General features: G+C 44.8%; 1 protein-coding gene across 1 annotated transcript in view; it reads right to left on the bottom strand.

Moving 5' to 3' along the window:
• Window positions 1-15,054: 15,054 nt before the first annotated feature.
• LOC129120003 (cystine/glutamate transporter-like) overlaps window positions 15,055-27,194 on the bottom strand; it is a 29,175-nt gene continuing 17,035 nt past the window's right edge. Inside the window, exons 13-20 of the mRNA XM_054632256.2 lie at window positions 22,077-22,117; window positions 20,444-20,599; window positions 19,848-19,968; window positions 18,741-18,825; window positions 17,863-17,938; window positions 16,991-17,121; window positions 15,824-15,975; window positions 15,055-15,386 (exon numbers count right to left, since the gene is read on the bottom strand). Coding sequence (XP_054488231.2) covers window positions 15,106-15,386; window positions 15,824-15,975; window positions 16,991-17,121; window positions 17,863-17,938; window positions 18,741-18,825; window positions 19,848-19,968; window positions 20,444-20,599; window positions 22,077-22,117 — 1,043 coding nt within the window. The 3' untranslated portion in view covers window positions 15,055-15,105. The remainder of the gene's footprint in view (window positions 15,387-15,823; window positions 15,976-16,990; window positions 17,122-17,862; window positions 17,939-18,740; window positions 18,826-19,847; window positions 19,969-20,443; window positions 20,600-22,076; window positions 22,118-27,194) is intronic.

The following is a 27,194-nucleotide window of genomic DNA, read 5'->3' as shown; positions in this document are numbered from 1 at the left end:
CATTATCTACAGAGCCGTTCAAAAGTCTGAAATTTCAGATCTGGTTGGAAGGCAATAGTTGTCATGGTTTCCCTGAACAAAATCTTCAACAAGAACTTCACTTACAAACATGCTGTGGTGGTCTATGCTGGATGGACAGCATTGATGTGAGCAAGTGGCATCTCTAGCAAAGCAGCTTCCCAAGAATCATTTCAAAACATGGGTAAGAAAGCGCCTAACTAAAGCAACAAATATCCATTATCAGCCTTTTGGCAGCAAACTCCTCCACAAGCACCTTCTTCTCTTTCCTTCCCAGGTAGCTCCAAAACCAGTCTTGCCAGGTGTTTCTGCTTGAGCTTGTTTTAAGGCATCAACACATGGATCTGATCTAGCAGCTTTCATCATTGATTTTTGTTGCTTTATTGCTTACAAAAGATCTAGGATCAGACCCACACAGTAGGAAGCACAGCATTTTCCCTGCATTCTGGAAACCCCCCAGGAATTTTGACGCAGACACATCCCACACCCTTGTAGCTTTTCCATAGTCTCCCATGAGTCTCACAGAGATCCTTCAGTCAAAATTCTGCTTACAGACAGCAGGCATATCAGATGGACTCATACTGTGGAACAGGAAGCACCCATTCACCTCCTGCCCAGGCTTCTCTTTTCCATGTGCTCTTTCTACCTACATGAAAACACTGTGCTTCACATAGATTTAAAAGAAACTTTGCTAGTACAATAGGACCTAATGCAGAAATACAAGATTGTCTTGATGTAGAAGAGAATTAAAAGAATATGCAAGATGCTAGTCACATCTCATCCAGGGATAAATAGATCACAGGTCAAATATTGCTCTCTCATGCTCTTCTGCAGCCCTGAACTCTAAGTCTCAATAGCAATAACACTAAGGTTTGGTCTCAGACTGCAGTTTTTCTGACAAAACACTGGCCAGCAAGCAGACCACATTTTCTACAAATGCAGTATATCTGTTTTCAGAGAAGAACTGAAGGGGTCACTTGTTTAGATGTATTGAGACATTTTCAGTTCCTCTCTATCAGAGGGGTAAAACTAATTTAATCAGTTATACCCATCCCATCACTGGCCTTTAAATCAAATCTATCTACTAATTTTTCATGCTCTGTTCAATTGTGACCAAGTTAGACACAAGGAAATGTGTAAACTACACATTACACCTTTAAAACAAAGAGCTAACCCACCAGGGTTTTGACGAAATGCTTTTTCTGAATTTGACTAAATGCTTTTTCTGAATTTGTAGAACATGCTTATGCCAACTGGAACCACTTATTTTTTTCCAGGAACATTCCGTTTTGGTGCTGTTTTGTTCCTTGCAAAACTTCATATCTGGACTGGCATCTCTGGTTACTTCCCTTGAGCTCAAGTGATCCTGTCCTGTTCTCTCTCCGTTTGTGAATTGATAGTGGTAAGTACCCAAAACAAGCAGCTTTAGGTTCAGTTCAAGGACAGGATTAAATCTAGGTCTTCCATACCCTAGGGAAACAGTCCACTCACTCCCTCTGGTTGTGGTTAATCAACCTCTCAGATTTCATGAAAAAAAAAAAAAAAATTGGCCCTCACCATTGTGAATGAGAACATTACAGTTGCAAGAAGCCAAACAGTAAAGAAAACATTCCCCCAACTCATGTTGTTCTACCAACAAGGAGCGTATGTACAACTTGAACTTAAAGTGGTTTGCTGGTTTTTTCCTAAAAAAGGTCACAGAATCTGATAGTTTTAAAAACAGCTTATATAAAACCAGACTTACAAAACAAAATTTGAATGCACCCCAAGTATAAACCCCAGGTTTATAATAGCCATCGTTATAATAAAAATTTTCCCAGTTGCTGGGTTTTCCTAATTAAAACATAAATTTTCTATAAACTGAGATGTAATTCCACAGGGCCCCAACCCTTTTACTTCATGTCCCCTCCCACTTTTGGATTTGGTTCTTTTTCTTTCCATCGTAAATCAGGGAATCGGAGCGGCCGGCTCCCGAGGAATGCGCCTGGGATCGGGGCTGCGCCGAGGAGGGTTTGCCTTCTGCCAAGGGGGAACCACCCACACGCTGCAGGAACGGCACGGGGGCCCAGCCAGCATCCGAATGGCTCCGCTGCCACCCAGGGGAATGAAGTAAAGTGGACACAAACAGCTGGAAATGTTGCCAAAGTGTCAGGCTTCGAGTCCTCCAGAGCCTGCGGATTCTGTAATCCTTGTCTGCTGAAGCAGGGCTTCAATTTGCCTCTATTTGCTACTGGCTGGGAAAAGACAACTTGATGCAACACAGACCAAGGTGTTACAACACTTTTGGTTGTACCTCCCTGGTCACTCCCAAAGGACTTGGCCAACACCCACTGGGGGTGCAATCGTGGCCTGGGATTTTTCAGAGCCCTCCTTCACTTTTTCATGGACCTTGCCTCCTGTCCCAGCATGCTCTAAACTCCTCCTCTGAGAGCTTGTCCATTAATACAAAGGAGCTATTGGATTCTGAGGAGCACATTTCTTCTGCCCAGAGAACATCTACAATCCTGAGTAACCTGAAGCAAAGCTGTGCTATGACACTGGGATTTAAGAACAGGTGTCCAGCTGGAAAAGAGAAGGTGAAATTGTTGTTCTTTATCAAGTGCACATTTATCTTTCTTGTGCACTGACTCATCCTCATAGACAAGCCCTGGTGTTACTGTAGTGAGTCATCAAAGCAACTTTATTTATAATCACTCTGCCTGATGTTTCAAAAACACACAAGACCTAAACCTTATTATAGCAATACTAAATGAGTTGATGGTCTCCCAAAGCTCATGCTTTGATTTGAAATTCAAGAGCATGACATAGTTTTAAAGGAGAAACAGTCCTGAGAATAGTGAGCACAGAGGCTCAACCTTCAGATCAGATCATCAGCTGTCATTTAGGTCAAACTAAAGGTACAATGGATAAACAAAACTTCTGTGCCCTGGCTGTTTAGATGCACAGTATCATGGTGTGAATGGACAAAACTATGTCCCCTACAAAGATCTTCTGCTCAACCATCCTTGTCCCTCTTGTAGCTGCAGATTTTGGAGTAACAGGTTTGCAAACTAACAAAACCAGTTCCTGGACTCAGACATGTATTTTAAATTCACTTGATGCAAGCTGTTACAGACTACAACTTTTCCCAACCTAGTGTGCAGATGTGAAGAGATATTTATGTACCTCATATCCTATTTCAGGCAGTGCTGGATGGTCCCAGTCTGAAGGACACATGTGTGTGAAAGAGCATCTGATTGACTGTTTGAAACAAGTTTGACCAAGACTAACAAACTCAAGGGATTTCCACAAGAGAGCCTCCTGGTTATGTTTCAGGGACTGCCTCAGAAAACTTCTGTCTTTATATTCTGTATAAACTGTTCTCTTTTACAAACTACAAGTAAATGTCCATTGTTATAGTGCAGCTCTGCAGCAAGGGGCATCACATTGGGCTTTCAGCTAAGTGTCAGCTTTTCCTTCCTTGCTTGGCTATGTGCTTTTAAACATGCCTAACAATATCATAACCTAGAAGACCTATCTAAAGAAATTACCAACAGCTCTTCAAGCATGATCCCTGCATTACCTCCCCTAACCACAGTCAGGCCATACTGGCCTCTTCAGGCCAAAAAATTAAAAAGAAAATGTTGTGGCAGAAATTGTTCACACAATGCCTGCTGAGACCCTAAGGAATTATTAGAACTATCCCCTTCCTGAAGTGGGAGAGGAATCAGAGAAGGAAAAGATCACCTAAACCACAACAGATTATCAACATCTGCTTTTGCTCCCACCGGAAGACTCATTTTCGTCTCTTTTACTTTTCTTGACTCTTCCTGTTCCAACAACACTGCTCAAATTCCCCCTTACTGATATGTCTGCTTTTCCAGTCCCACTCTTCTGCTTGCTCTAGGCTACAGCATTCAAAAAACAGGATGTCAGCCTTGTTCCCTGATCTTCCCAGCTCACCAGCAGGCTGCCTCAGCTGGACCTGCCATTCCACCTTGTCACCAGTAGCAGCCTTAACAGAAGAATATAAAGCACAATCTAGAAATGCCATTATGGTGTTTTTCCATCTCCAGCCGACTTTTTTGAACAACCCTAGCCACGTAACTTGTCATCAGCAGAAAGTGGGAAGCTGCCCTGGCAGTCCCCAGGCCGCTGGGATGTCTCCTCAGTGCACTCCCCTCGCAGCATGCCTGCCACAGTGACAGCCTGCCAACGCTGTCAAACCCACCACCCAGCCTACCTGCACCCAGTCTACATCAGCAGATCAATGAGTCACCCCGAAGCAGGAGAGGACTCAATAAACAGACATTATTTTCCACAGTCAGGAAAATAATGAGCATAACACCCCATACCTTTTCTTGTTCTGTTTCCTACTGCCACTTACTGCAATACAAGGACTTTTGCAGATTTTCATCACAGAATGAAGATTCAGGTGTCTCTGGACCATTTTTTGAAAGAGAAGATAAATGCACTATGAATGAGAAAGGAGGTTTTTGTTTCCTGGGAATGCTTCCCAGGGGAGCAGATGTCACTGTGAAACACAGGGGGATTAGCCTCCTGTGCTGCTCCTACATCCAGCCCTCCTCTGTTCCCTGCTGCTCCTGCTTCAGTCAGTATGGAGGTAGCTGTGCAGCCTTTTCCTACTGTGCTGACTGCCTGAGGAGCTGATTATCCCAAATTCATGTTTTCTTCCCTTCATATAGAATCTGTCTCCAAAGTCACCAAGCCTTACAGGGTTTCTGACCTGACTTACAACCAGCACAAGCTCTTCTAGCGGTGTTGAGAGAAGAGAACCTCTCTTCTGTGATCTTGTGATGATAGCACAGGAAAAAACACTCACTGGCTACCTGAAGTGCTGCCTGTGAAAGTTTTGGGGAGGATTGTGGGCATCTTTTTAACTGTGCCTCACTCCAAGTGGTGATACAGAGCAAACATTTGGACCCCTTTACAGTGGTGTAACAAAACCAGACCTCTTTGAGCTGCAGAACCCTTCTCCAGGCCTCTAGACTCTGCCTTACTCACATTACATCTTTTCTGATGTGACATAGCACCTCGTGTTTCAATCCCCCTCCCAGGTGCTCTCAATGTTTTGCTGCTTGCCAAAGATACTCAGGAAAATTCCTGCCTCTCCTCACAACCTGGCAGCTGGTGCTGCCCACCAGACAGCAGCACCAGATGATGCCTCAGAGGCTGGGGAAGCCCAGAGCCTGCAGAGGCCTGGCAGTCTCTCCGGTGAATACCAGACTCACTAGCTCCCATACAGTGATGTGCCCAGATTATGCTGGATGACTCAGGCTCATCTTTATCACCAGGAAGATGTAAGGATAAGAACTCCACACACTCATGTACAAGAGCACAGTGATGGAGCAGAGCTATGAGAAGATAAAAGCCAGAAGGAGCTGCTTAGGTAGGGCTTGGTCACTGTCTGAGCATTGATTCCCTGGTCTGCTTACAGCTCACTTGCTGTAATAAACTTCTTTTTATTTCCAGCTCCTGAACAAAGCCACCAGAGAAGCCACGTGCTTCTTCTAGCTCCAGACCTGAGGAAGAGACATCCTACCTACCTCTTGCTCCCTTGGACTAGTTTTGGAAGATACTACAGGGCAATGCACACCATCTCCTCTAGATGTGAATGACATACACACTTTTTAAAGTTTTAATCAAGGCTGGCTTTCACAGCTTACAGCCTCCTTCAAATATACCATGAGCAACCATAACTGCACACAACTTCTTTTTAATCTCTGCACAGGATGTGTATGTACCAGAGAAACTCAAATACAGCTCATAATTGGCTTAAGCTACTATGCCCCTGACCTTTTTCCTTCCCTTTCCTCTCCCTGAAGTCAATGGTCACAGCAGTTTGGGGTGGGGGGAGAAGAAGAGAAGGTTTCTGCTTGGAAAAGGCCTATCTGCATGGTACAGTCACACCCAAGGGAAAGCAGAGTCACCAGCATGTCATGCTCACTGTGCACCAGGACAAAATGAATTCATATAGAAAGTCAAATTACAGCAGACCCAACAACCACCCACAACGTGTGTGCACAAATGGGACACCATATCCATCTTGGATTATTCCCTTCAACGTACTTGTATCTGTATTTCAGCCCTTTATTTCCTAATTACAAACATATAAGGAAAGTTCCCATATTTACAATCTTAGCTGAGCACGCCATAATATCAGAGGAGCTGATATTACAAAAGAGACAGAGACATTACTTAAAAATCTCTACTTAGACCAGAGCCACCAGTTTTGAGTGGTTCACAAAAACTGCTTCCATTCTCTTTATGTTTTACTTCCTTCCCCTTCCCTTCTTCCAGTGTTAATAGATGCTGCCTGTACTCCATTAAATGTTCCCTCATTGCTTTCACATTCAAGCACAAAAAGATTTTCAATGGCATTTTGGAAAAGAAGCTGCACAAAAGTTAGTTCTCCCATAAGTTTGTCAAGAGGTAAGTACACAGATTTTTTTATTACCTTTGAAGTCTCTCCAGTATTTCTGTGAATCCACTCGAAATTCAAAAGTGTGCAGATGAATCTGAAACCATGGCACCACATCTGCTGAAGTTATAGGGACAGCACCTTGTTCTGGACAAAGAAGAGAGATATTTGTTAGCAGTTGGCTTTGGGCCACACAGGTGTCACAGACAGCATCTTGGATTTAGCATCTGCACAAGTTACAGGGAGAACCAGTGATTTAAACCAGTCAGATCATGAGTTTGTCTTTGAGCTGTGTCAGGGTTCCTCTTATGTGTTTCATGGAATTTTAGAAATATTTAGAATAGAATAGAATTTCAGAAACTATTTTAGAATTGTTTGGGTTGGAAGGGACCATAAAATCATCTAGTTCCATGAGCAGAAACACCTTCCACAGACTGCTCAAAGCTCTGTTCAATCTGGCCTTAAACACTTCCAGGGATGGGGCGTCCACAGTTTCCCTGGGCAACCTGTGCCAGTGCATCCCCACTGTCATAGTAAAGAATCTCTTACTAACATCTAATTTTGGCCTACCCTCTTTCAGTGTAAAGCAGGTTGGAGGGTCTCTCTCATGTCCATCTCTTCTCTTTGTGTCCCCCAACCAAGGACCCCTGGTGGCTGCAGTGCCATCTGATTACTCATGCATGTCACCTCCCTTCACCCCTGCAGTGCCAGCCTCCTTGCTCCCTGATGCCCTTCACACTCCTCTGACTGCTCTCAGAGGTGGAATAGAGGCTCCCCAGAAGAAGAAAGTGCAAATCCTGGCTCTGGAGCTATTTCCAAGTGAGCTTATAGATGGCGATGGCTCCTGGTTTGATAGTTTTGATGGGAAAAGCAGGTGATTTTCTGGGATTTGTTTTTCAGCAGAAGTATGCAGAAAGTGAGCTCTTCTCACACACCAGAACTTTCAAATTAAAATGAGTTTTCAAAAAATTCCCAAGCCATCTGTAAAGGCAGCCTGTTCTCAGAGCTGTGCTTCCTGGGAGCATTGAAAAAAAAAAATGCAAAAATGTGTGATATGATGAAGAAAGCATTGGGAGAATATCTGCACCCCTTTTATTAAACAAAGCTGGCAGGTGCTAAGTTCAAAGCAAGGCAAAGGAGAGGCTCCCTCAAGCAATATCCCATTCAGCTGTGGGAATATTTGCTACAAGATGTTGTGGAAGGTAAAATTTTATACCAATTTAAAAAGTGATGGAATAATTACTGAAACAAAGACACATCCAGGGTTATTACATATATAGATACCAACTCTGGTGCAGGAGATCTTCAAGCCAAAATTTGCCTCAGGCAGGCAGAGCAGTTTGGAAAGGATTGCTACAAGTCTGCCTTGAGCTTCTAATTTTGTTTGGGCACCTCTATCATTCAGTGATAGGGACAGGCTCTGGTACACCTCTTGTCCCGATATGAGACAGTATTTCCTACCTTGTGGGGTAAGGAGAGAAGGAAGGGAGTGGGTGTTGGGCATCAGAGGGAGATGTTCACCTGCTCTCTGTATTCAACACAGCGGCTGTGCCCATCGGGCAGCTTTCCGTCCTGCCCACACAGAGGGCCGTCAGTGATGGGCAGATAGTGCAGAACGATGGACACGGGCAATGACAGAGGCAGATGCTGTTCTGGCAGTGGCAAAAGCCTTGGCAGTAACCCTGCAGCCCTCCGGTGCGCTCTGCAGCGCGCCCTGCCTCACAGACCCTCCGGCAGGCAGCTCTGCTCGCTCCGCACTAATCCGCGCCTGGTGCTCAGCAGCAGCGATTAAAGCGGGACTTTCCGGGGAGGGGGCACCCACCTGCCTGCGGTGCAGATGCCCATGAGGGACGGGACCCCGAAAATGTTGCGCTGCTGTCAGTTCGCCCTCAGCCGGCCCCGCCACAGGGCGCCGCAGCTGGGCCGGATCCTCCGGCCTGCCCGCCCGGCGGCGGCTCCGGGCTGGGCGGGCACCGCCACCTAGGGACAGGGACAGGGCTCCGGGAAACGTCCCGACAGCGCTCCAGGGACTCCTTCTCCGCCCGGCACCGGCGGAAACGCAGGGAAATTCGGCTCACCTTTTTGGAGCACGCTTAATTTGTATTCTCCTTTTGTCATGTGCTATCTCCACTTTCAGTGTCGATCGCGCTGACTCTGAACGCGCACATCAAGACCTATCTGACAGCCGAAGAACAGATCGTGGCCTTGTTTTGCCCTGTTTCAAGGAGCAGTTTGCTTCTTGGGGATACCCAGACCAAAAGATCAAGGGACCCGGCCCAGTCAGTCCTGCAGCCACGTTCGGGGGCTTCCCAAAACCACCCTCAGCTCGCATCCTGAACATCTCCCTCTGCTTGGGCTGTATCCTTCCTTGCACCAACATCTGCATTTATCCTGTGCCTGCTTAGCAGAGAATCCCCTTCTTTCCACACTCCCCTCCATGCTGCTGTAGCACTGACTGCTTAAAATCAGTGAAGAGCTATTCACACCTCTTTTGTCCTGGCCTGCAAGCCTTGCCGTGCAGGACATGCTATGTTGCAGCACTAGTCGCATCCCACCTGCATCAGAGATCAAGCAAACAGATGCTTCACCTTTGAAGTTGATTTCATACTTCCAATAATTTGCTTGAAACTGGAGAGTGCCAGTCTGGTCAGCCTGAATTGCCTTCTCTGACTGTGTAGAGGTTAAAGCAGGAGCACAGTAGTTTGGAAACTTAGGGGGGAAAAAAAGGAATTATCCATCAGAAAAACAATTGGCTTAAAAGAACTGCAGAACAGCATTTTATTTGCTAACCAGATGTAATTGCCTACAACTTGGAGTTTCCCAGTGCATTCCAGCTGAACCCCACCTCCCATCACAGTGCACATGGTTGGGGACTGGTGGGGTGGTGCCTCCCCAGAGTCCCATCCATCTCTACCATCCGTGCTGCTTGCTGCTTTCTCCTCAGCCCTTCCAGAGAGGGTTAGAGAACATCACCATAGCTCTCAAAATGGTCTCCAAATGATCCAATTGTCAGCACATGGGAGAGCTTTCTGGCACCATTTTCTGCTGTAAGTTAGGATTTGCAAAAGGAAAGAGCATGCTCCTCATAGATGCCCACACAACATATTAAAAAAAAATAATAAAAGAAATGTTGGAAGGCTCTGGTTTGGTTAAGAAAATAACATTCAGGCCTCAGCCTCTGAAGGTCCCCTCATGAGAGATCTGAGTAAAATTATGAGATGCTGCAGAATACATCAAAATGCATGTGGGGAGACTCTGAGTCAAGGCACAAGACATGCAGAGAGCACACAGACAGGGAGTGAGAAGAAAAAGCTTATCAGCTTCTGGCAATTTGCTTAACTGTAGTCTTGAGAGGGAAACCCAAACTCTGTCCAGCCTCCAAATCCTCAGGGAAGAAAACAAGTCCTAAAAGGTTTGGATTTTCTTTTTGCCTGTGCTCAAACCCAGGCATGCCATTTTCTGCCCTCTGAGTGTGCCAGCCCACAGAACAGGCACTGAGCAGACACCTGAGCTTGGTTAGTTAACAATAGTATTATTTGGTTGTTATCCATGTTTTACCTGTAGAAGTCAATACTTCTGAATTTGCTGAATGAAAAGGCAAGTTTTTATTTATAAGTTCCCCAATAAAACCTCCACAATTGTGGGAATAGATCACCTGGCTATCCAATCCATGTAGCTCATGCCACTGCAAAGAGCTGCTTCTCTTGATGAACAACAACTTTCACAATCATCTTGAATTAACAGTCATTAGAGGATTATGTTAATTTTTATGTTGCTTGATGGCATTTAGATAGAGAAGAGTCCTGCAAGTTGTCTTCCCAGTTATGTAATGCAGATTTTTTACTTATGAATGTCATTAATTATGTTTCAGCTTGGGAAACTGCCTAGATGCCACATGTTAACAGGAACAAGTAGAATTGAAAGTTGAGGGGAAGAAAAGAAAAACAATCCCAAGATCAATCTGGGAAGGAAAAGAAAAGCCAGTGATCAAGGCATGTCATTGAGTTACTCAGAGTTCAGGCATAGCAGCAGGTGGAGAAGATCCTGATAGGAAAACTGTATTTTGATAGCACTGTCTCAAAGTTTAGGTTTAGTTAGTAGCCTACAGTGAAACTAATCACATTTCTAAGGAAATGCACAGAGGACAGTCTGTTAGTAAGGAATTTGACTTGCTTAGTGAAAAAAACCCAACCAAACCAACCAACCGACCAGAAAACCCCACAAAACAAACAAACAAACAAAAAAGGGTTTTTTAAAGACATTAGGATTGATGTGAGGACCTTCAATCAAATAAGTTATGTGAAGGCAGAGGTTGTGTCACTGGTAAAATGAGGTCATATTGTATGAGGATCTAAGAGGAAAAAGGATATTAAAAAAGACTCTTGGAAGAACTTGCTTGAGCTGAGAGACAAAACAAAGGTCAGCTGGCTTTCAGGAAGCAGAATGGATCACAGCTTGAGATGGATGCTACAGAACATAGTAAAAAAGCCCGATAAACCTGCAGGAATTTTTAACAGAAAAGCAAACTGGAAGTTGCAAGGATCTATCTGCAAAATGCAGTCAGAAAGAGCCCACAAGAAGCAAGAATGAAAGGGTACGCAAATTGTTTAACCAGAGACCAATGTGACTTCCAGCACCTGCTTTGGACTTACTAAATGGAAAATGATATTGAAAATAAAATTCAGTTAAGGAGACCAAAGCTGAAGGTATAGACCAAGAAAAATTTTTTACAGGACACACACTGAAATAAAACTTCTCCTTGGGAGTGAGTAAAGACAAAGCTTCCTCCAGTGGTGGGGATATCACGTGTAGACATTTCCCAAGCATTTCTAAGTTGAACACAGGCACACCAATTAATGGGCCCTCTGACATCGCTGGAAACCATCTGGAAGGGAAATCTAAGCTTATTAAGAACAGATGGATAAGAACCAGGTCAGCCTTCCCTATTGCTCCTATTTGTAAGCTAGATGTAAAAGTAAACTTGTAAAGACAGTTTGAGTTGCTCTGGGAAATCATGCCTAGGACTCAACATGCCAGACAAGAGGCACTGAAAAAGAACAGGAACAACCAGAAAAAGCTGTTGCCTGGGATTTGTCTCCTACAGGCCCCTAACTAAAGACTCCTGCCTTTCCCCAAACCGTCAGCCCCCATCATTACCACAGTGATCTGGGTTCATTATTCCCTCAATCTAGAAACAGCCTTGTTAAATAATGCAATTGTTGAGCATGTCATGCCAAGAACAATATCTGTGTTTTCTTCACCTGGCACCCATACAGTGGTCATGCCAGGTTATGGGGCTCAGGTTGATTTTTAACAGTTTGAATGTTTTGGAAAATAATATGTCATTCAGCACATTCAATCAAGCATTAGGTTTCTGCAGTTTAATCATCCTGTAATAAATTCTGTCAAAATTGTTAAAAGGTTTCTTAAAAATACTGAGAAGTCAAACTCGGCACCAGTAAATGAAAAGAAAGCCTGAAAACTTGCTGAGGTGTTATTTAATAGAAAGCCTACACCAGTTGCATGAATATGTAACCAACTATGTTAAAGCTAGGCACGCTGTGAAGCCCTAAGAGAACCACAATAAAATCAATTAGAAATACATTATGATGAAAAGATCACTTGAGCTAACATCCTTGCAGGCAAAGACAGTACATTTGAACACATAGAAAAAATACATTATTTATATGATTACAAAATGCATCCATTGATCCTTATGAATAGTTGCTGGTTCCTGAAAAGCAATTGTTAAAGAAATGACTGGAGAAGCTGCTGATGCCCACAGCAGCCTGTCCAGGAGATGACAAAGAGAGGCGGCTGCTGCAGAACAAGCCCCCTGCAGCACTGCCCATCCTGTGTCAGGCTGGCTGAGGGAGGAAGAAGCAAACCCCTCAGAAATCAGCGTTCCTCAGGCCAGACCTGTCCCACCACCATCTTGGTGACTGTGAACTGTCAATCACATGCATGAGTCAGAAAAAAATTAACCCTTTCTCAACAGATCCTAATTTTTTTCATGGGAAACAAAAAGTGAATGAAAAGTCAACAGATCCATGCTTGGTGCCTGCCAACTAGCACACACATTGCTGATGGTTTGCAAGCATTTCTCATCTAAAAGGGTGCTGAGGAATGCTTTCTGTTTAGTACTTTGAAGGCACCCAGGTACTCTAGAGGCAGCCAGAGGTTCAGGTTGGGAAGAAGATTTAGCAAATTTATGATCCTGAACAAAAGTCCCATGAAAAAGTATTCATAGATTAAGTTGCTTTTCAGTTTTACTAGCAGCTTCTGCTGTCAGCGCCTCACTGGCTGAAATATTCCTGAGTCTTTTAGCTTTAGATTCCCAGATCTGCTTGGGCTAGGGGTTCAGGATCATCTCATGCCAATTAAAAATCATGCTGCAGCCTGCTCAGCTCTCTGTTGGTGTTGACACAAGCAGAACTGGCTCATGACACAAGCTCATGCTGAACACTGTATTTTGGGTTTGGGTTTTGTGGGGGTTTTGGCTAGGTCAGTTTTCAAGCAGGTGAATTCCCTGCATCTACTGCCCCCATCCAGGTATGGGGGAAACAGCAGCAGCACCCACCTGGAGGTGGGAGTGCTCCTTTGAGCAGTAGCACAAAGGGAAAGTTGCAGAGGGTGACCCTGAAAGAGCACAGGCTCCCCAAGGAGAACTTCCATGTCAGATCTGGTACTCCAGCACCTTCAGAGCCCCAGCAGTGCCACACCACTGCACACTGTTACATCTGCTCACACCAGATCCTGCCTGATCTTCTTGATAGAACACCCAGCACCTAATTCTGGAGGCAGCTGGAGGCTGTGAGAAACTCTCCCTGTAGTCAGAAATAGTTTTGACTTACTGGAAAATCTTATTTTTCTTCCAAACTGTGCATGTTTGCACGTGTCCTCTGGTCTCTGCCTGGTTTCCTCTTTTTCAGATCAACAACCCCCCCCTTTTCCTGTGGCTGGCCTGCTTCTCAGCAGGCTCTTCCTTACCTTCTCCAGCCTCTGATGAATTTGGCAATCATACTCTGAAGCCCACCTTGCTGGAAATAACTTTCTCCCACATGATGGGTGGTTTCTTCTGTCATGGAGGAGAAGAATGGGGGAAGATGATTTATACACAGGCATCATTCCATGAAGTATTTTGTATAATAGCAAAACTCTTCCCAAACCCTTCATTTCCCAGCCCCTGTCCTGCCCAAAGGCTGCACGTCCAAGCCTCCTTAAGCTGATAAAACCATGGAAGAAATCTATGGAATGTTGCAGGGACCAATGTAGGGTGACAGCTGAAAATGATCACTGTTCAGTCCCTTCCTATCCACTGTAAGTCACTTTAAGTGACTTTCATTTTTACTTCCTGACTGTGTGGAAAGTTCTCTGCTCACCTGTGACTGACAAGACTAGATCACCAATTTGCTAAAAAACAACCTTTAGGCTTCTGCAAAAGCAGTGAGACATGGAATTGCATGAATTAGTGCAGCTTAGGGACTTACTGCAGTCCCCTGTCTTTCAAAATTTTGTAAAGGCATTGATTGTGTCTGAAGATAGCAGCTTTAGGAAAGCTGATGAGATCCTAAACACAGCCCTCCTCTTGGTTCCTCCCAGCTATGGCACACACAGTTGAACTACTTGTGACTCCTCTGCTGAATTACAACTTACACTTCACCACTGTTTTAAAATAAATCATTAATTTTTGTTTCCATGCTATCACTCATCCCAAATGTTATCCCATTATCCACCAAGTTTCAAGTACTATGACCACAATTCAAGCTTTCCCCACCATCCATCCTAGCTGGAGCACACACCACTGAGGCACTTCTCCATCCCCCAGAGAAGTGCCAGGCAGCAGCAGCAGGGTAATCCAGAACAGCCACCAGTGTCAGCCTGCAGGGTGGCAAGGAGGTGGCCATGCCCTCACAAAGCCCCTGTGTCTCACTGCTCACTGCTGCAGGAACTGGCTCCACAGCCCTGGTGGGACACTGCTGTGGGCCATTATTCAGCTCAGCATAGACTTCCCAAATGGCATGGTGGGGATCTAACTTCAGCAGCTGCCATATCCCTGCTTTTCTTGACCTGAATCCAGTGGGAACAGAGGAAGGACAGGGTGTCACAGAGACATGCAGACTTGACACAGCAGAACAAGGTAAGAAGAAATGTCAGCAATGTGACCAGGAAACAAAGTTCTTTACCAGCATTAATTACAAAGCCTTCAGGATGCAGGAGCTTCCTACCATTTATTTCAAAGACAGGCCATGATTCCTCTTTTGAGCACCATGATGTAGGTACTTTCACTTTTCCTTCTTCCACACTTCCTGCCCAGCCTCCCTTTGGCATATCAGCACCATCACAGGCAGGAATCAAACCAAGGTGACTATATCAGTGTATAAAGGTCATTTCAACTCAGCAGGTATCGCTGCATCATGGTATGCAAAGCAGGTGCATCCCCATTCCAGGCTAGAGATATGCTGAATGCTAAAGCTTGGCACTGTTCCTGGGGAAAGAATAATCCCTAACAAAAAACTATGCCCCCCAAAACAATCAGAGGATTGATACTGGTTCAATGCACTACAAAGAGTTCTAAAGCTACAACTAAAATTGAACAAACATTTTAAAAAATGTACTGAAGAGTAATTTATTCAGTGTGAATTCAAAAGATGTTCCACCATTCATTACAGGACCACACAGCTGGTCTCAAGGCTGTACTCCAAGATATAGGCAGGGTAAATTTGTTGCTTCTCAAAGATGACAAAGATGGAAGGGTCTGTGGGGTCATCCACGCAGCTGTCATAAAGTCTGTTTGAGTTTTTGTCTCTGGGTGGAGGGCGGCAGTACTCAGGGTTCCCCCGCACAAAGTCTCCAGCAAGAACCTGAGCTACGAACATGTGGTAGCGCCCACCGAGAGAGGAGCAGTACTCATGGGAATAGCTGGCATCTCTGGCAAAGTAGCTTCCTAGGGAGCAGAAAAAGCCACAGGTCAGACAACACACCAGCCTGGGGACAAGCAAGTGCTAACAGCACCTTGGCAGCCAGCAATCCAACAAGCCCAGCTAGCCCTACAATGTGTGGGAACATTCTTGCCAGGTGCTGCCACACTGGCTTATTGTAAAGTACCAACCAACTCCAGGCAACATTTCACCATTAGCTTCCCAGTCCCACCTGTCCAAGAGCAGGCACCTGAGGCAAAGAGAGGTGTTTCTAGGCCTTCCTGGAATGGGATTGCTGCTGTGGGTGCTACCTAAAGCAGTGCAGATGTGCACAGGTGACCGTGCCCTAAAGGCAGGAGTACGTGGGTCAGGAACCATCAGTCACTTTGCACCCACATCCCCTAGCCTGGCTGGGGTCTGCAGTCCCTGCTGCCACAGCCCCTACACCCTTCTGCACTTGTACCTTTTCCAAACATTGTCCCATGGGTCCCACAGAGTCTCCAGTCAAAGTTCTGCTCACAGATGGCAGACACATGGGATGCACTTGTGCCATGGAACAGGAGCCTCTCGTTCACCCCTTTCAATTTATGGAGCTTCTTCATCTTTTCTTTTTGCCTAGGGACAACAACAAAAAAAAACCAAAAACCAAAAAAAAAAAAAAAAAACAAACAAAAAAAAAACCAAAAAAAAACCAAAAACACCACCACCACCACCAAAAAAAAAAAAAAAAAACACCAAAAACAAACAAAAAACCCCCCAACATAACAACAACAAAAAAAAAAAACAACCCAAAAAAACAAACCAACAAACCCCTACTTGTTTTCCTGGTTCAAAGAAGGAAAATTTCCCAACTCAACTCCTCCTACTTCTGGGTCATGGAGGAACAGTGACACAAACCACTCTCGGTGGGGTTACTGCCTGCTTTGCACTTCTGCTGGTACCCTGCCACACGGCTGGCTCCTGCCAGCAAAACAAAAAGTTCTCTGCAGCACTATGGACTGTGTCTCCCACAACTTTATACCACATGAGAGAGTAAAGAGACAAACATCTCTGACTAGGAGTTGGTCAGTTCCCATGTTATATAAATCCTGAATACATAAATATGATTATAAAACAGAGCTGTGTAAAGCTACAGTGAAGATTGTATAATCTCTGCCCTTATCACCAAAAAAAGTCTCCTCCTTTTTTTTTTTTTCCTAACTCCTATGTGGAAGAGGCTAAAACCAAAAGAATAAACCTGAAACACCAAAGCTCAGTTATGATGAAGGAAAATAATTTACTTTTTGAATAACACTAGCAAGAATCACACAGATATCTTGCTAGGGATAAAAGGCTAATTTCTGCACACACAAAAGAATACAGATACAATGCTAACAACTCAGTCACAGAGAGAGGAGCCCCAGTCCCCTTCCATGACTGCCCCAGGGAAGCCTTGGCCTCAGGGAGCCAGGTTTTGGGACAGTCATAAGTCTGGGCCACCAGCCAGACCTGGGCAGAGAGATATGTGGCAGCCTCACCTCTGCTGGACTGCTGAATTTGGCAGTTCCAAATGTAGACTATGGAGGACAAGAGATCAGAAAATACCAGTCTTCTCATACAGTAAGGATAATGAAATAAAATAGATACAAACCACTGAAAGATGTCCCAAAGTGTTGGGTTCTGAATCCTCTGCAGTTTGTTGATGCAGTAACCTTTCATTGTCTTCTCAAACAGCCTCTTGATTTTTATATATTCTTGGGAATCAGTGCTGAGCTGTATCAACTGAATATTTTTAAAGCACTAAAAATAAGGTATTACTGAGAATAACAACTCCCAGTCCTTTCAAAGGACTCCTCAACCTCCTCACATCTGCTGAAAAGCCCTTCCACAAAAATCACAAGCTGCTTCTGCTTTTCCTATCAACCCTCCTTTACCATCAGTCCCCATGTGGAAGCACAGGCACCAACTGAGGGAAACCAGTGCACCCCCACACAACTTCCTTTTGAGGGTGCACCTTCATATCAGGACTATCTTTAGCTCAGAGTAACCTAAAGTTAAAATGCACAGCAGCATTCAGGCTGAAGCAGAGTGAAAGTTTCCCCTTAATGTGACACACTAGTCTACTCTGCCCTGCAGGGCTAAGCTGCAGTTTACCACAGCAAATAACATCCTGCCCCAAACTGACAGAGGAAATACCACCTTAAGATACAATTAATCTGGTTTATCAGGGGATGAAGTACCCTGGGAGAGTGCAAAGGACAGGTGTGAGCAGCAATGGCCTTTCTTACCCTGTGTGATATTATAGGGGAGATGATACCACATCATTCTCAGAGAGCCTCCCAGGAAATGCACATCTGTTCTGAATATGAACTGTCAGTCTTGTTTCACATCATAGCTGCTTATTTTACAAGACACATTTAAAAGCTGGTAACATCTCAATTGCCTTGAATTATGGTCTTGGAAAAAAAAAAAACAGTACAGGAGAGAGCTCTCCCCACCCACTGTAGAGCTGAAAAGTCCTACCTTGTACCCAATATCAGGTAGTGCAGTTTGGTCCCACTGTGGAGGGTAGACAGGATGTGATAGAGTCGTGTTTTGGCTACAGAATAGAAAAAGGAGCCAGTCAGCTGGTGATACTCCTAACCAAATCCCCCTTCTGGTGAATCTAACCACAGGCTCTAAAGCAGCCTTCAGGCATCCATTCACAAGCTATAGTTTGTTTTCTTTTTGAATGAACACACCTTAGGTTGAACCAACACTTTAATTGAACCCTCAGCTTCACATACACTCTCTGCTGGTGAGTTGCTAAAACAGAGACAGCTCTTACTAAAAGAAATCAGTAGCACAAATGACATTTATAGCAGATGTGTTTAAATTAAGCTGAACTTATTTTAGAAAAAGCTACATAAGATAGGGTATCTCAAGTAAGTGCCTCTAATTCACTTTATTTCAATGGATTTGCCTGTTCTGAATTTTAGTTTATCCTCAGCTTTCCCAGAGATGACATCCACATGCACCACAGCTCTTGGGATTGGCAGTCCCTCGCTCCTAATTGCTGCACAGTTTATTTATTAGTGTTGGGGCATAAATCAAGGAATAAAACTTCCTGGCACAGTTGTGTCAGCCCTATGTGGCCTTGCCTCTCACAGAGAGAGCAGATCTGCTCTAGTGGTCTGTCACAGCTGCCAGAGACTGCCAGCAAACATCCCTCCAGAGAGTTTTACAGAAACGTTGCATAATTTACAAATACTGTCACTGCAAAATGTACTGTTAAACCAGTCAGGAAAAGGTATCTAAAAATTAATTTAAGAAATAGAAAATTGCATTCTAGGCAGGTAGGAGGAACTTAGCAGAAAGGTGCTGTCCTCTAGAGACACTGTTAAACAATGAATGTGTATTACCTTCCATCTTGTCCATCTTCAGATTCTTTAGGCAGTCGAATAACACTTCTTTGAGTTTTAAAGAGCACATTTGTTTGGACCATGTCTTGAAAGAAAAACACACTAACTCAATAATAAGATAATTCATTGTCTAGGGACAGGCTCATCCATGTTAAGTAAAAATAAAAGAGGAGGTAACCCTGAATATTGCATTGTGGTGCCCTCTCTATCGCACCCACCCCAGTGCAAATTTCATTCCCACTTGCACTGCTCCTACTTGGAGATCAGCAAGGTCAGCCACCTGCTAGCACAGGCTGTGAAACTTGAAGGCAACCAAGCACCAACTGCACCTGCACTGGTATTCACATCCAGGCTGCTGGCCAGAGAAAACCACATCTGATGGCAGGCCTGTAGCAGGAAAGAGTTTTCAGTGCAATGGGGGCCACAAACCTGGCTCTCCTGGCAGCACAGGGCTGCTCCATGGTGCTAAAAGCAAAGCCTGCCCTCCCTTCTTGGTCCTGTAACAATATCACAGAGCACATGCTGTGTGACATGGCTAATTATCCATTGTTTCCTCCTTTAAACACTACTCTTTACTCATGCCAGGAAACATTTAAAGTTTGGAAAGCTAACAGGAGTTTTAAGATGGGTAAATAAATTAGAAACAGAAAAGCATTTTTCATTTTCCCATTTCTCTCTCTATGCAACCAGCCCTAAATTTTTGTTTGCTGCACTGTGCTTTCTCTCCCTGTAAGAAGCTTCCAAGATGTTCAGTATAGGCTCACTTCTTCACCCTTTGACTTTTCAGTGCGTTTTTTTTTCCCTGATTTTTCATTCTTCTTTTTCAGGTGTATAAACACAAATGTATAAGCCAAGGTGCCATTTACTCTCAACTCTTCTTCTGAATGTACAATATTGTCAGGTGTGGTTTTTTTGACTACAGATGCCCAAGTGTAGAAGCTCAAGTGGGGCATGTCAAAGGTTTAGAGAAATTTACCTACTGCTCAATTTCTGCTTGGAGAAAATTTGCAGAAGGAAGAAAAGCTGTTGAAAGAGATGCAGACATAATGTGAAAACCTTCAAGCCAGCTGCACTATGAAATGAAATTAAAACAAGGAGATACTTCACCTGCAAAGTTTAACAGATACTGCTGAGAACCAGCCCTGAAGAAAATAATACCATTCTTGTCAGCTTGATATTCATTCTCCAGAAATGCAGATGTTACAGTGGCAGTGGCGTGACCTGGGTGCTGCAGAAAGAACAAGGAAATTATATGTGTTAGAAACCACCTTTTGGTTTGGGTGCCACTGTGGGGAAATATCAATGTTTCCCCAGGCCCCTATAGCAGGAGAATATTTTGAAGTCTCTGTGGCTTCAAGCATTTTGTTCTCCAGAGATGGAGGGGTACCCCATGGAGCGCAGCTACTTCTAACAGCAGCAACAAAGAACCCCACAGCCTGTGTGGTCAGCTCCAGCCAAATGATGTTTGTCAGCTCTGGAAAATGCACCCGCTTCCCAAGCCAGTCCCTTGAAAGCTTTCACAGAGTTCCAGTCCTGCTTTGAGGGACAATTAAGAAGACAATTCCACCCAGGCATTGGAGCAGCACTGCAGAGGCACCCAGCAGTGCGTGTAGAACACACCAGCTGCAGAACAACACGCTCTAAAGAACTCTCCAAAGATGGCTTAACAAAAGCTTTTGGCATGAACAGCAGATGAATTTCACCTCTTTCCCATACTCAATCCACTGGTTGGAATCATCGAGCCAATACCAGACATACTCCATTTTCAGGAGCAGACAGATGAGTCGGGAGACAACACAGAGTGCAGAAGAGACAACAAGTGCAGAAGAGCTGATGGGCACCTGGCTGCTTGCTCTGCCCTGCATTGGAAAAGAAATCCAGATCAAAGTAGGGGTCTTTTCCAAAACTGTCAAATTGTGCAGTATCCCTGGTCTGATCAGAAATCTATTCACTTCTTAAAAAGGGAGACCCCTTTCAGCTGGAAAGTGCAGGTTTGCCCCCAGAACTGAGGAACTGGTGTTTGGATGTTTATGGGGCATGGTAAGCACCTCTGAAATGACCCTGACCTCTCTGGCTTGGACCTGTGCCACTGATTTTCTCAAAAATGTATCTTCCTAAAAACACTTTTTAAGAAAATACACTTGACACCTGCAGTGTGATGCCATTTCCTGTTTCAGCTATCCCAGTAGTTTCCCAGTTGTGGCAATACCTTCTCCCTTCCCCTCCCCTTGCCTCCTTGCTAAGTGCTGTCAGTCAATCTTATCATTCCAGCAGGGACCTCGTGTGATTGGCAAAAGTTCAAAAGCTGCCCCTCAGCCCTGGGGTCATTGGCTCATCCAAGTGTCACTGTCCCCTGAGCCTTCCCCCCCTCCCACCTGGTTGGTGGCTCACCTGTCCCTTCCCTCCCTCCACCCCCAGGCTTAAAAGACACGGAGACCATGCAGTTGGCATTCTGTGGAGCTGTTACCACGATTCAGACATATGTGACTTTGGAATAAAACTCTGGATTAAACCCTCTGCAGAATCCATCTCCTTTTCCTCTTCACCTAGCCTGGAGCCTTTCCATCAGAGGTAAACTGAGTTTCTACCATGCCTGGACTTGTTCCGAGTGCCTAACTGCAACTTCCAGCCAGCCAAAGGTGTCTCTGAGGGGGAACACCACAGCTGCCACCTTTGGCCCAGCAGCAAGGGTCAGATGAGCCCAGGCACATTCCACCTGGTAATATTGGGATTAATACTCCAATAGACACAGAGATTCCCCTGCAGCCCACAGAGAAGGCCATGGTGAGACAGCTGTGCCCCTGCAGCCTTTGGAGGTCCATGGAGCAGAGATCCACACAGCAGCCCATGGAGAAGGCCATGCTGCAGCATGTGGACAGGCTCCGAAGGAAGCTGCAGTCCGTGGAGAAGAACCCATGCGAGAGCACGTTTATCCTGAAGGACTGCAGCCCATGGGAAATGAACCCTGCTGAAGCACGGGAAATTGTTGAGAATGATGGAGGAGTAGATGGCAAGTCTTTCAGACTGAGGACAACATCCATTTCCCTTCCCTTCTGCGTTGCTTTGGTAGGAGGGGGCAGAAAATTCAGGAATGAAGGAGTGAAGATGAACCTGGGAATCCATGGAGGGGGGAATAAGTGATCTAATTTTCTTTTCTCACAATTTAAATCTATTTTAATTGGCAATAAATTAACTTCCCCCAAGTGAAGTCTGTCTTGCCCAATGTTCGCCTTGGCTTTATCTCAGTTCATGAATCTTATTTTCTCCCTGCTGTCCTGTTGAGGACAGGGAGTGAGAAAGCAGCTCTCATTTGCAGGAGGGGATACCATTACTTACCAGCAAAGTCTCCGCTCTGCACTCTATCCTAGACACACCACCTACAAAGAGAAGAAAATTAAACAGATAGCCACCAATAATTCCAACTCATGGGATTTTGCTTTGCTGCCTGCTGTGCTTCACCCTTCATTTAATCTCCCAGTTTTGGACCCAGACAACACTTTTTAAATGTATCTCACCACTTTACTGCCCCTACAACATTACCTATCTATCATGGATCACATATCCATAGCCAAAAGCTGCCAACTGTTGATCTTCTGTGACAGAGCTACTCTGAGCTGCCTGAAGAATCTGAACATGATACCGAAACAGAAACTGGAAATGATCATGTGTCCAGCTCTGACGCCCTTTGTACTTTGGCAGGGATGAAGGGTATTCAGAGCAGGCCAATGAGGGGAAATCATTACAGGAGCAGCTCCCTCATAGAGTTGTTTACAGTGCAAAGATCCCCAAAACAAAGGCTTGGCAGCCCCACACTGCCAGAGCAAAGAGCGAGGAAGAGCCTGGGTCTCCTTCACAGACAGACCTCGTTCCAGCGCTGCCTGTGTACACAGCAACACCAGCCAGACCTGTTCCTAGAAAAATGCTCCAAACTATTCTTCTCTCACATTGCAGGGCATTCAAGAGATCCAGCACTACCAGGAGATTTTTTGGACATGGCTGTCCCTTTTTTCCCCCTCTGCACAGCACAATGATGCTGCTGCTATTGGCATGGCTGAAGAATTTGAAGTTGGCAGATTTGAAGGGTGGAATTTGAGGAGGGAGGTGGGGAGCGGGGAAATGGAAAGGAAAGTGGGAAGTGGGGTGGGATGATGTTTCCAGGCAGCTTTTTTTCACTGCTGCCCTACTCTCTCTTCCCTCTATCCCCACTCCAGATAACCCCTGCTAATCCCTGCCAGCTCCCCTGCCGAGACTAGGGGCTCCCAGTCTGCCTGATCACATGAGCTTGCAAATCTGTCCCCTTGTGACATTCTTTCCTTTTCACATTCCAACATTTCTGCTCCATGCTGGGATTCTCCACTAATCAACTAACCCCAACTAGAAATAAACAGAGGTGAAACACGTCAAAAGCAGACAGAAATGTTTTGCCAGCAAGGGAGGTAATGTCCTTCACATTTTGCTGAAGATTTCGTTACACGGTCTTGTGCAACTCTGCATTTGCTTTTTATATCTTAACAGGAATAACTTTATACAGAGAAAAATTTATACTTAAAAAGCAGCTTCATGCCACCTTTTCCCTTACACAAGAAAAAAAGAATGAATGAAGATACAAACACTTACAGTATGACAGAGTGCAAGCAGGTAACCCTCCAGCAGACCTGAAAGCCAAGCCCACAAGCTATGAAAACCTGAACTTCCTGTGTGTCCAACCCTTCCCTCTCAGCTGCATCCTGGGACGGCTGTCAGAGCCCAGCATGTGCCACTTCCTTGGCACAGTTCTGTCCTCGGGCTGCCCAGTCACCACCCTCAGGAGCTGAGGGCATCAGCCTTGTGCTTGCCAGGCTGGATGAACCTACTTAACCCTTGCTCTGCATGGCAAAGGTGCCCCGGGTGCAGCAACACCTTCGAAAGTGAGCCAGAGCTGGCTGTAAGGGTGAGCAGAGCTGTGAGAGCTCCCTGTGAACTGCCCACAGCACATCTGTACCTCGCTGTCTCCCTCGCAGCCGCTCCGTGGAGCACGGGTGCTTCTCTGCCACAGACCCTTAAGGAAGTGGGGCTGAGTAACATTTCCTTCTGCTGGTTGCGACAGACGCATGCGCATCTGCCAAGCACGAGCAGGCCAGGCACAGCCCAGGGCTTTGGCAGATACAGCTGCAAAATCAACGTCACAGCAAACCAGCAGAGTTTACCCCTGCTTTTGGGTTCCTGTCATCGTACTTACCTAGAGCCAATTCTTCTCAGCCTTCCTGCTGGGGATATTCAGCACCTTCTCCTTTCTATAAGGAGCAGCTTCTGTTGAACATCATTCTTGGAAAGCCAACAGCTGGCGTTGCCTTGCAAAGTGGCTCCCCAAATCTCAGTGCAGGAAGTGGGTTTTGTTCATCCAGCTCTCCCCAGGGTTGTGTGGGCACTGCTGGGGGGTTTGCAGCAAGCAGAGCCACACTGAGCCTCACAAACCTGTGTGTGCTGAGCGCAGAGCCTTGTGAGACAGGCTCGCTCAGCCCTCGGAGCTCTGCACCGTCCCAGGTGTTTGTGTTCCTGCACCTTGAAGTCTGAACCTCCTCTCTGCTCTTCCCCACACTAATCAGACAAGGCTTAGGAGCTTTCCAGTCTGACCTCCAGCCTTACAGAAGCTGACAACATTTCCCAGCAGAGCTCTGAGGCATAAAGCTTAACAGCATGTCAAGTAGTCTTAAGATGCAAACTTGTTAAGCCAAAAGCATTTCTTTGACTTTTTTTTAAATCTCAGATTGTGTTCAGTTGAACTGCCCAGAACATTTTTCTTTCCTGGTGTTCCAGTCACACCAGATCAGTAGTGGCTGAAACACATAAATCTCTGAGTTTCCAGAAAGGGTACACTCTGAGTGCATTCTATAGACATAGCATTAAAACAAGCAAACCAACTCAACAACAACAAAACCCCTAGCACACACAGGCAAAAAACCAAACCAAAACAAAAAAAACAACACCACAAATGTGATTATGAACTCACTTTCTTTCATTTCTGGCCATCCTTAAAGCTCTTAGACCCACTGAGGCCTAAGTGCTTCAGTAGACATGAGACAGGAGCTTTAGGAAGAGCATTCTGCCTTGGTAGAAAATGTTTACATATCTTTGCTGGGAGCAGCACGTCATCCTCTCTAAAAACAAACACCTCTCTGCAAGCTGGAAACTTGAGCTTACTGTAAACTGCTGTCTTCTGAACATCGTAGTTTTTATTTTTATCCCTTTCAATTCCAATGTCATCTGTGGAGCTGTTGAACCTCTGATTTCTCAGCCATGATACTATATCTGTCTGCATTCCCAGTATGTGGGAATGGAACAGGTCTCAGAGCAGTCTTCCTATGTATAGCCCTGCAAGATCATATTCCTGCACAGTCAGCAGAGGTACCCAAGGGTGGTTTCCCAGCATATGTCAAATGACTTATCGTTTATAAAGAAACCATGGTCCAGCATGGTTTCTTACTTAGTTCCTCCCAGGAATTTCAATTCTTGTTTGCTTTTTCTCTTCAGAGGAAATGGACAAAGAAGGGACTTTTCACCCTTTGTCTGTGCCTCTGTGACATGCAGCAGCTCCGTTGTAATTTCAGACTACTCCAAGGTTTGGTGTGGGAGTCCTGATGCTACAACACGTGCCCACTGTGCTCACATGGGTATTGCAGCTGGGACCAGACTGGCAGTACCTCATGCTTTTACCTTAAGATGTGTAAAATCCCTCAAACCAAAGTGGGTGGACCCAGGAAATATTGGGATGATTGAGCTCACCTGGTTCTGCAAGGTCTTCTGCAGGTTGGTCCCCCAGCCACCCATGCTGGGTCCTGGTGCACCACTGGGTGCTGTGGGAAGGCGTGCCAGGTGGTTCAGCTTCAGGAAAGCCTGGCACGAGGAGGGATTGGCTCTTGTCTGGGATCCTGGAAGCATTTCCAGATCTCACTTGAATCCATTCTATCATTTAAAGCCAGTAACTTCTCCTATAGGGTGTGATGGTTTCTGCTGTGAGAATTTTCCCAGTGAGACTGTATTTCCTGTTGGACAATGTCCAGCGGCTTGAAAATTAAATTCTTGGAGGGTAGTGGGGAAACAAGCCCTGCAACCACACTGCTGCTGTCCCAGCTTAATTCAGCACAGGAACAGGAAGCAATCACTACAAGAATAATAATTCTCAATTGTTTTGAAAACAACCCAACTTTAGTTCCAAAATTTTACATGTTTTAGTAGGTTACATTGGATTTGTAAATGGTACTTTGTTTTTATTTTAAGTACATAAATGTTAGATACAAAGGATTTAAAAATGCTCCACATTCTGCTGTTCCTCTTTCCAGCAGTCATTAGAGGAGCCTCAGCATGCTACTTCCCATCTTTTAGGAACCAATTAACAATTACGTGATTGTAAATAGGTAATTGCTCTATTATCTGGACATAACATTGCCACATTAATAATGCAATAATGTAAACCAAAGTAATCCAATAATGGAAACCTTTCTTATGCCATTAGTTCAAATGAGCATTTATGGATTAAATCAGCAAGTCATGCGCAAGTTAAAGCTTGGATGTGAAGTCACTCATGTCTTCTTACAGCACCAGAAGATGCATTTGTTCAGGAATCTGCCCAAGTCTCATCAGTGGTCCTGTCCAATTAAAGGAGGAATTGTATTTCGCTGCAGCTAAGCCAAATTCTGAGTTTTCAACTTCACTGGTAAGGAGTGGGTCTGGGAAGCTGGGGGAGGGACCAGGTTCTCTCCTGCCATATTCTAGTTGACATTAAACTGATGGTTTTAAAAATGCATTTGCAAATTTAAAAATTGAATTTTACTTTTCTGAAATTACAGGTTGAAAGATTATTTCAAGGCTAAAAAACTCATTCTGCTTATACAAAAATCAAAGCAAAACATTCTGACTTTACTTTGTTAGTACTTGAATTTCAAATATCTTCTCATAATCTCAGTCTGCAGTTTCTGGTGGACAAAATTTTGTCCCCCTGTATTCCCCTTTCCAGTTCATCTGCCTTATCTCTCATTAGCTCTCCCCACAAGACTGCTGTAGTGGTTCTGTTTGAAACTTGCATTTGGCTTCCATGTATTGGATTCTAAGTTTTGCAACATGCCCACTTCCTCTGTTTGCCAAGCCAGGAAAACAAAATACTGTCTCTGTACACACACACACACACACACACACACAATTTTTCTCAGGATTGGGCTAGGCTGCAAAATTAGGATCTTGGTTTCAAAGACACTCTGCAGGCAAAGCAAGCTCATTTCAGAGAACTAGTCTGCTCTTCTGAAAAAAATAAAAGGGCAGGAACAGATCCCAGTTGGCAAGCTTAGGAACACTTGCAACAAGGTTTTGGCTCAGTCATCCTCAGTTGCACTGACTGAAAAGAATAAAAGCATGGACTGCTTTTGGTAGGATCAAAGGTGTCAAAAATGGTGTAAGTAGATTTTTATTGTCTTCTGTGAG

This window comes from Agelaius phoeniceus, chromosome 5, assembly GCF_051311805.1.
Source record: "Agelaius phoeniceus isolate bAgePho1 chromosome 5, bAgePho1.hap1, whole genome shotgun sequence".
Classification (NCBI taxonomy): Eukaryota; Metazoa; Chordata; class Aves; order Passeriformes; family Icteridae; genus Agelaius; species Agelaius phoeniceus.
The sequence above is the reverse complement of the archived record's forward strand: the minus strand, read 5'-3'. Positions and strand labels throughout refer to the sequence as shown.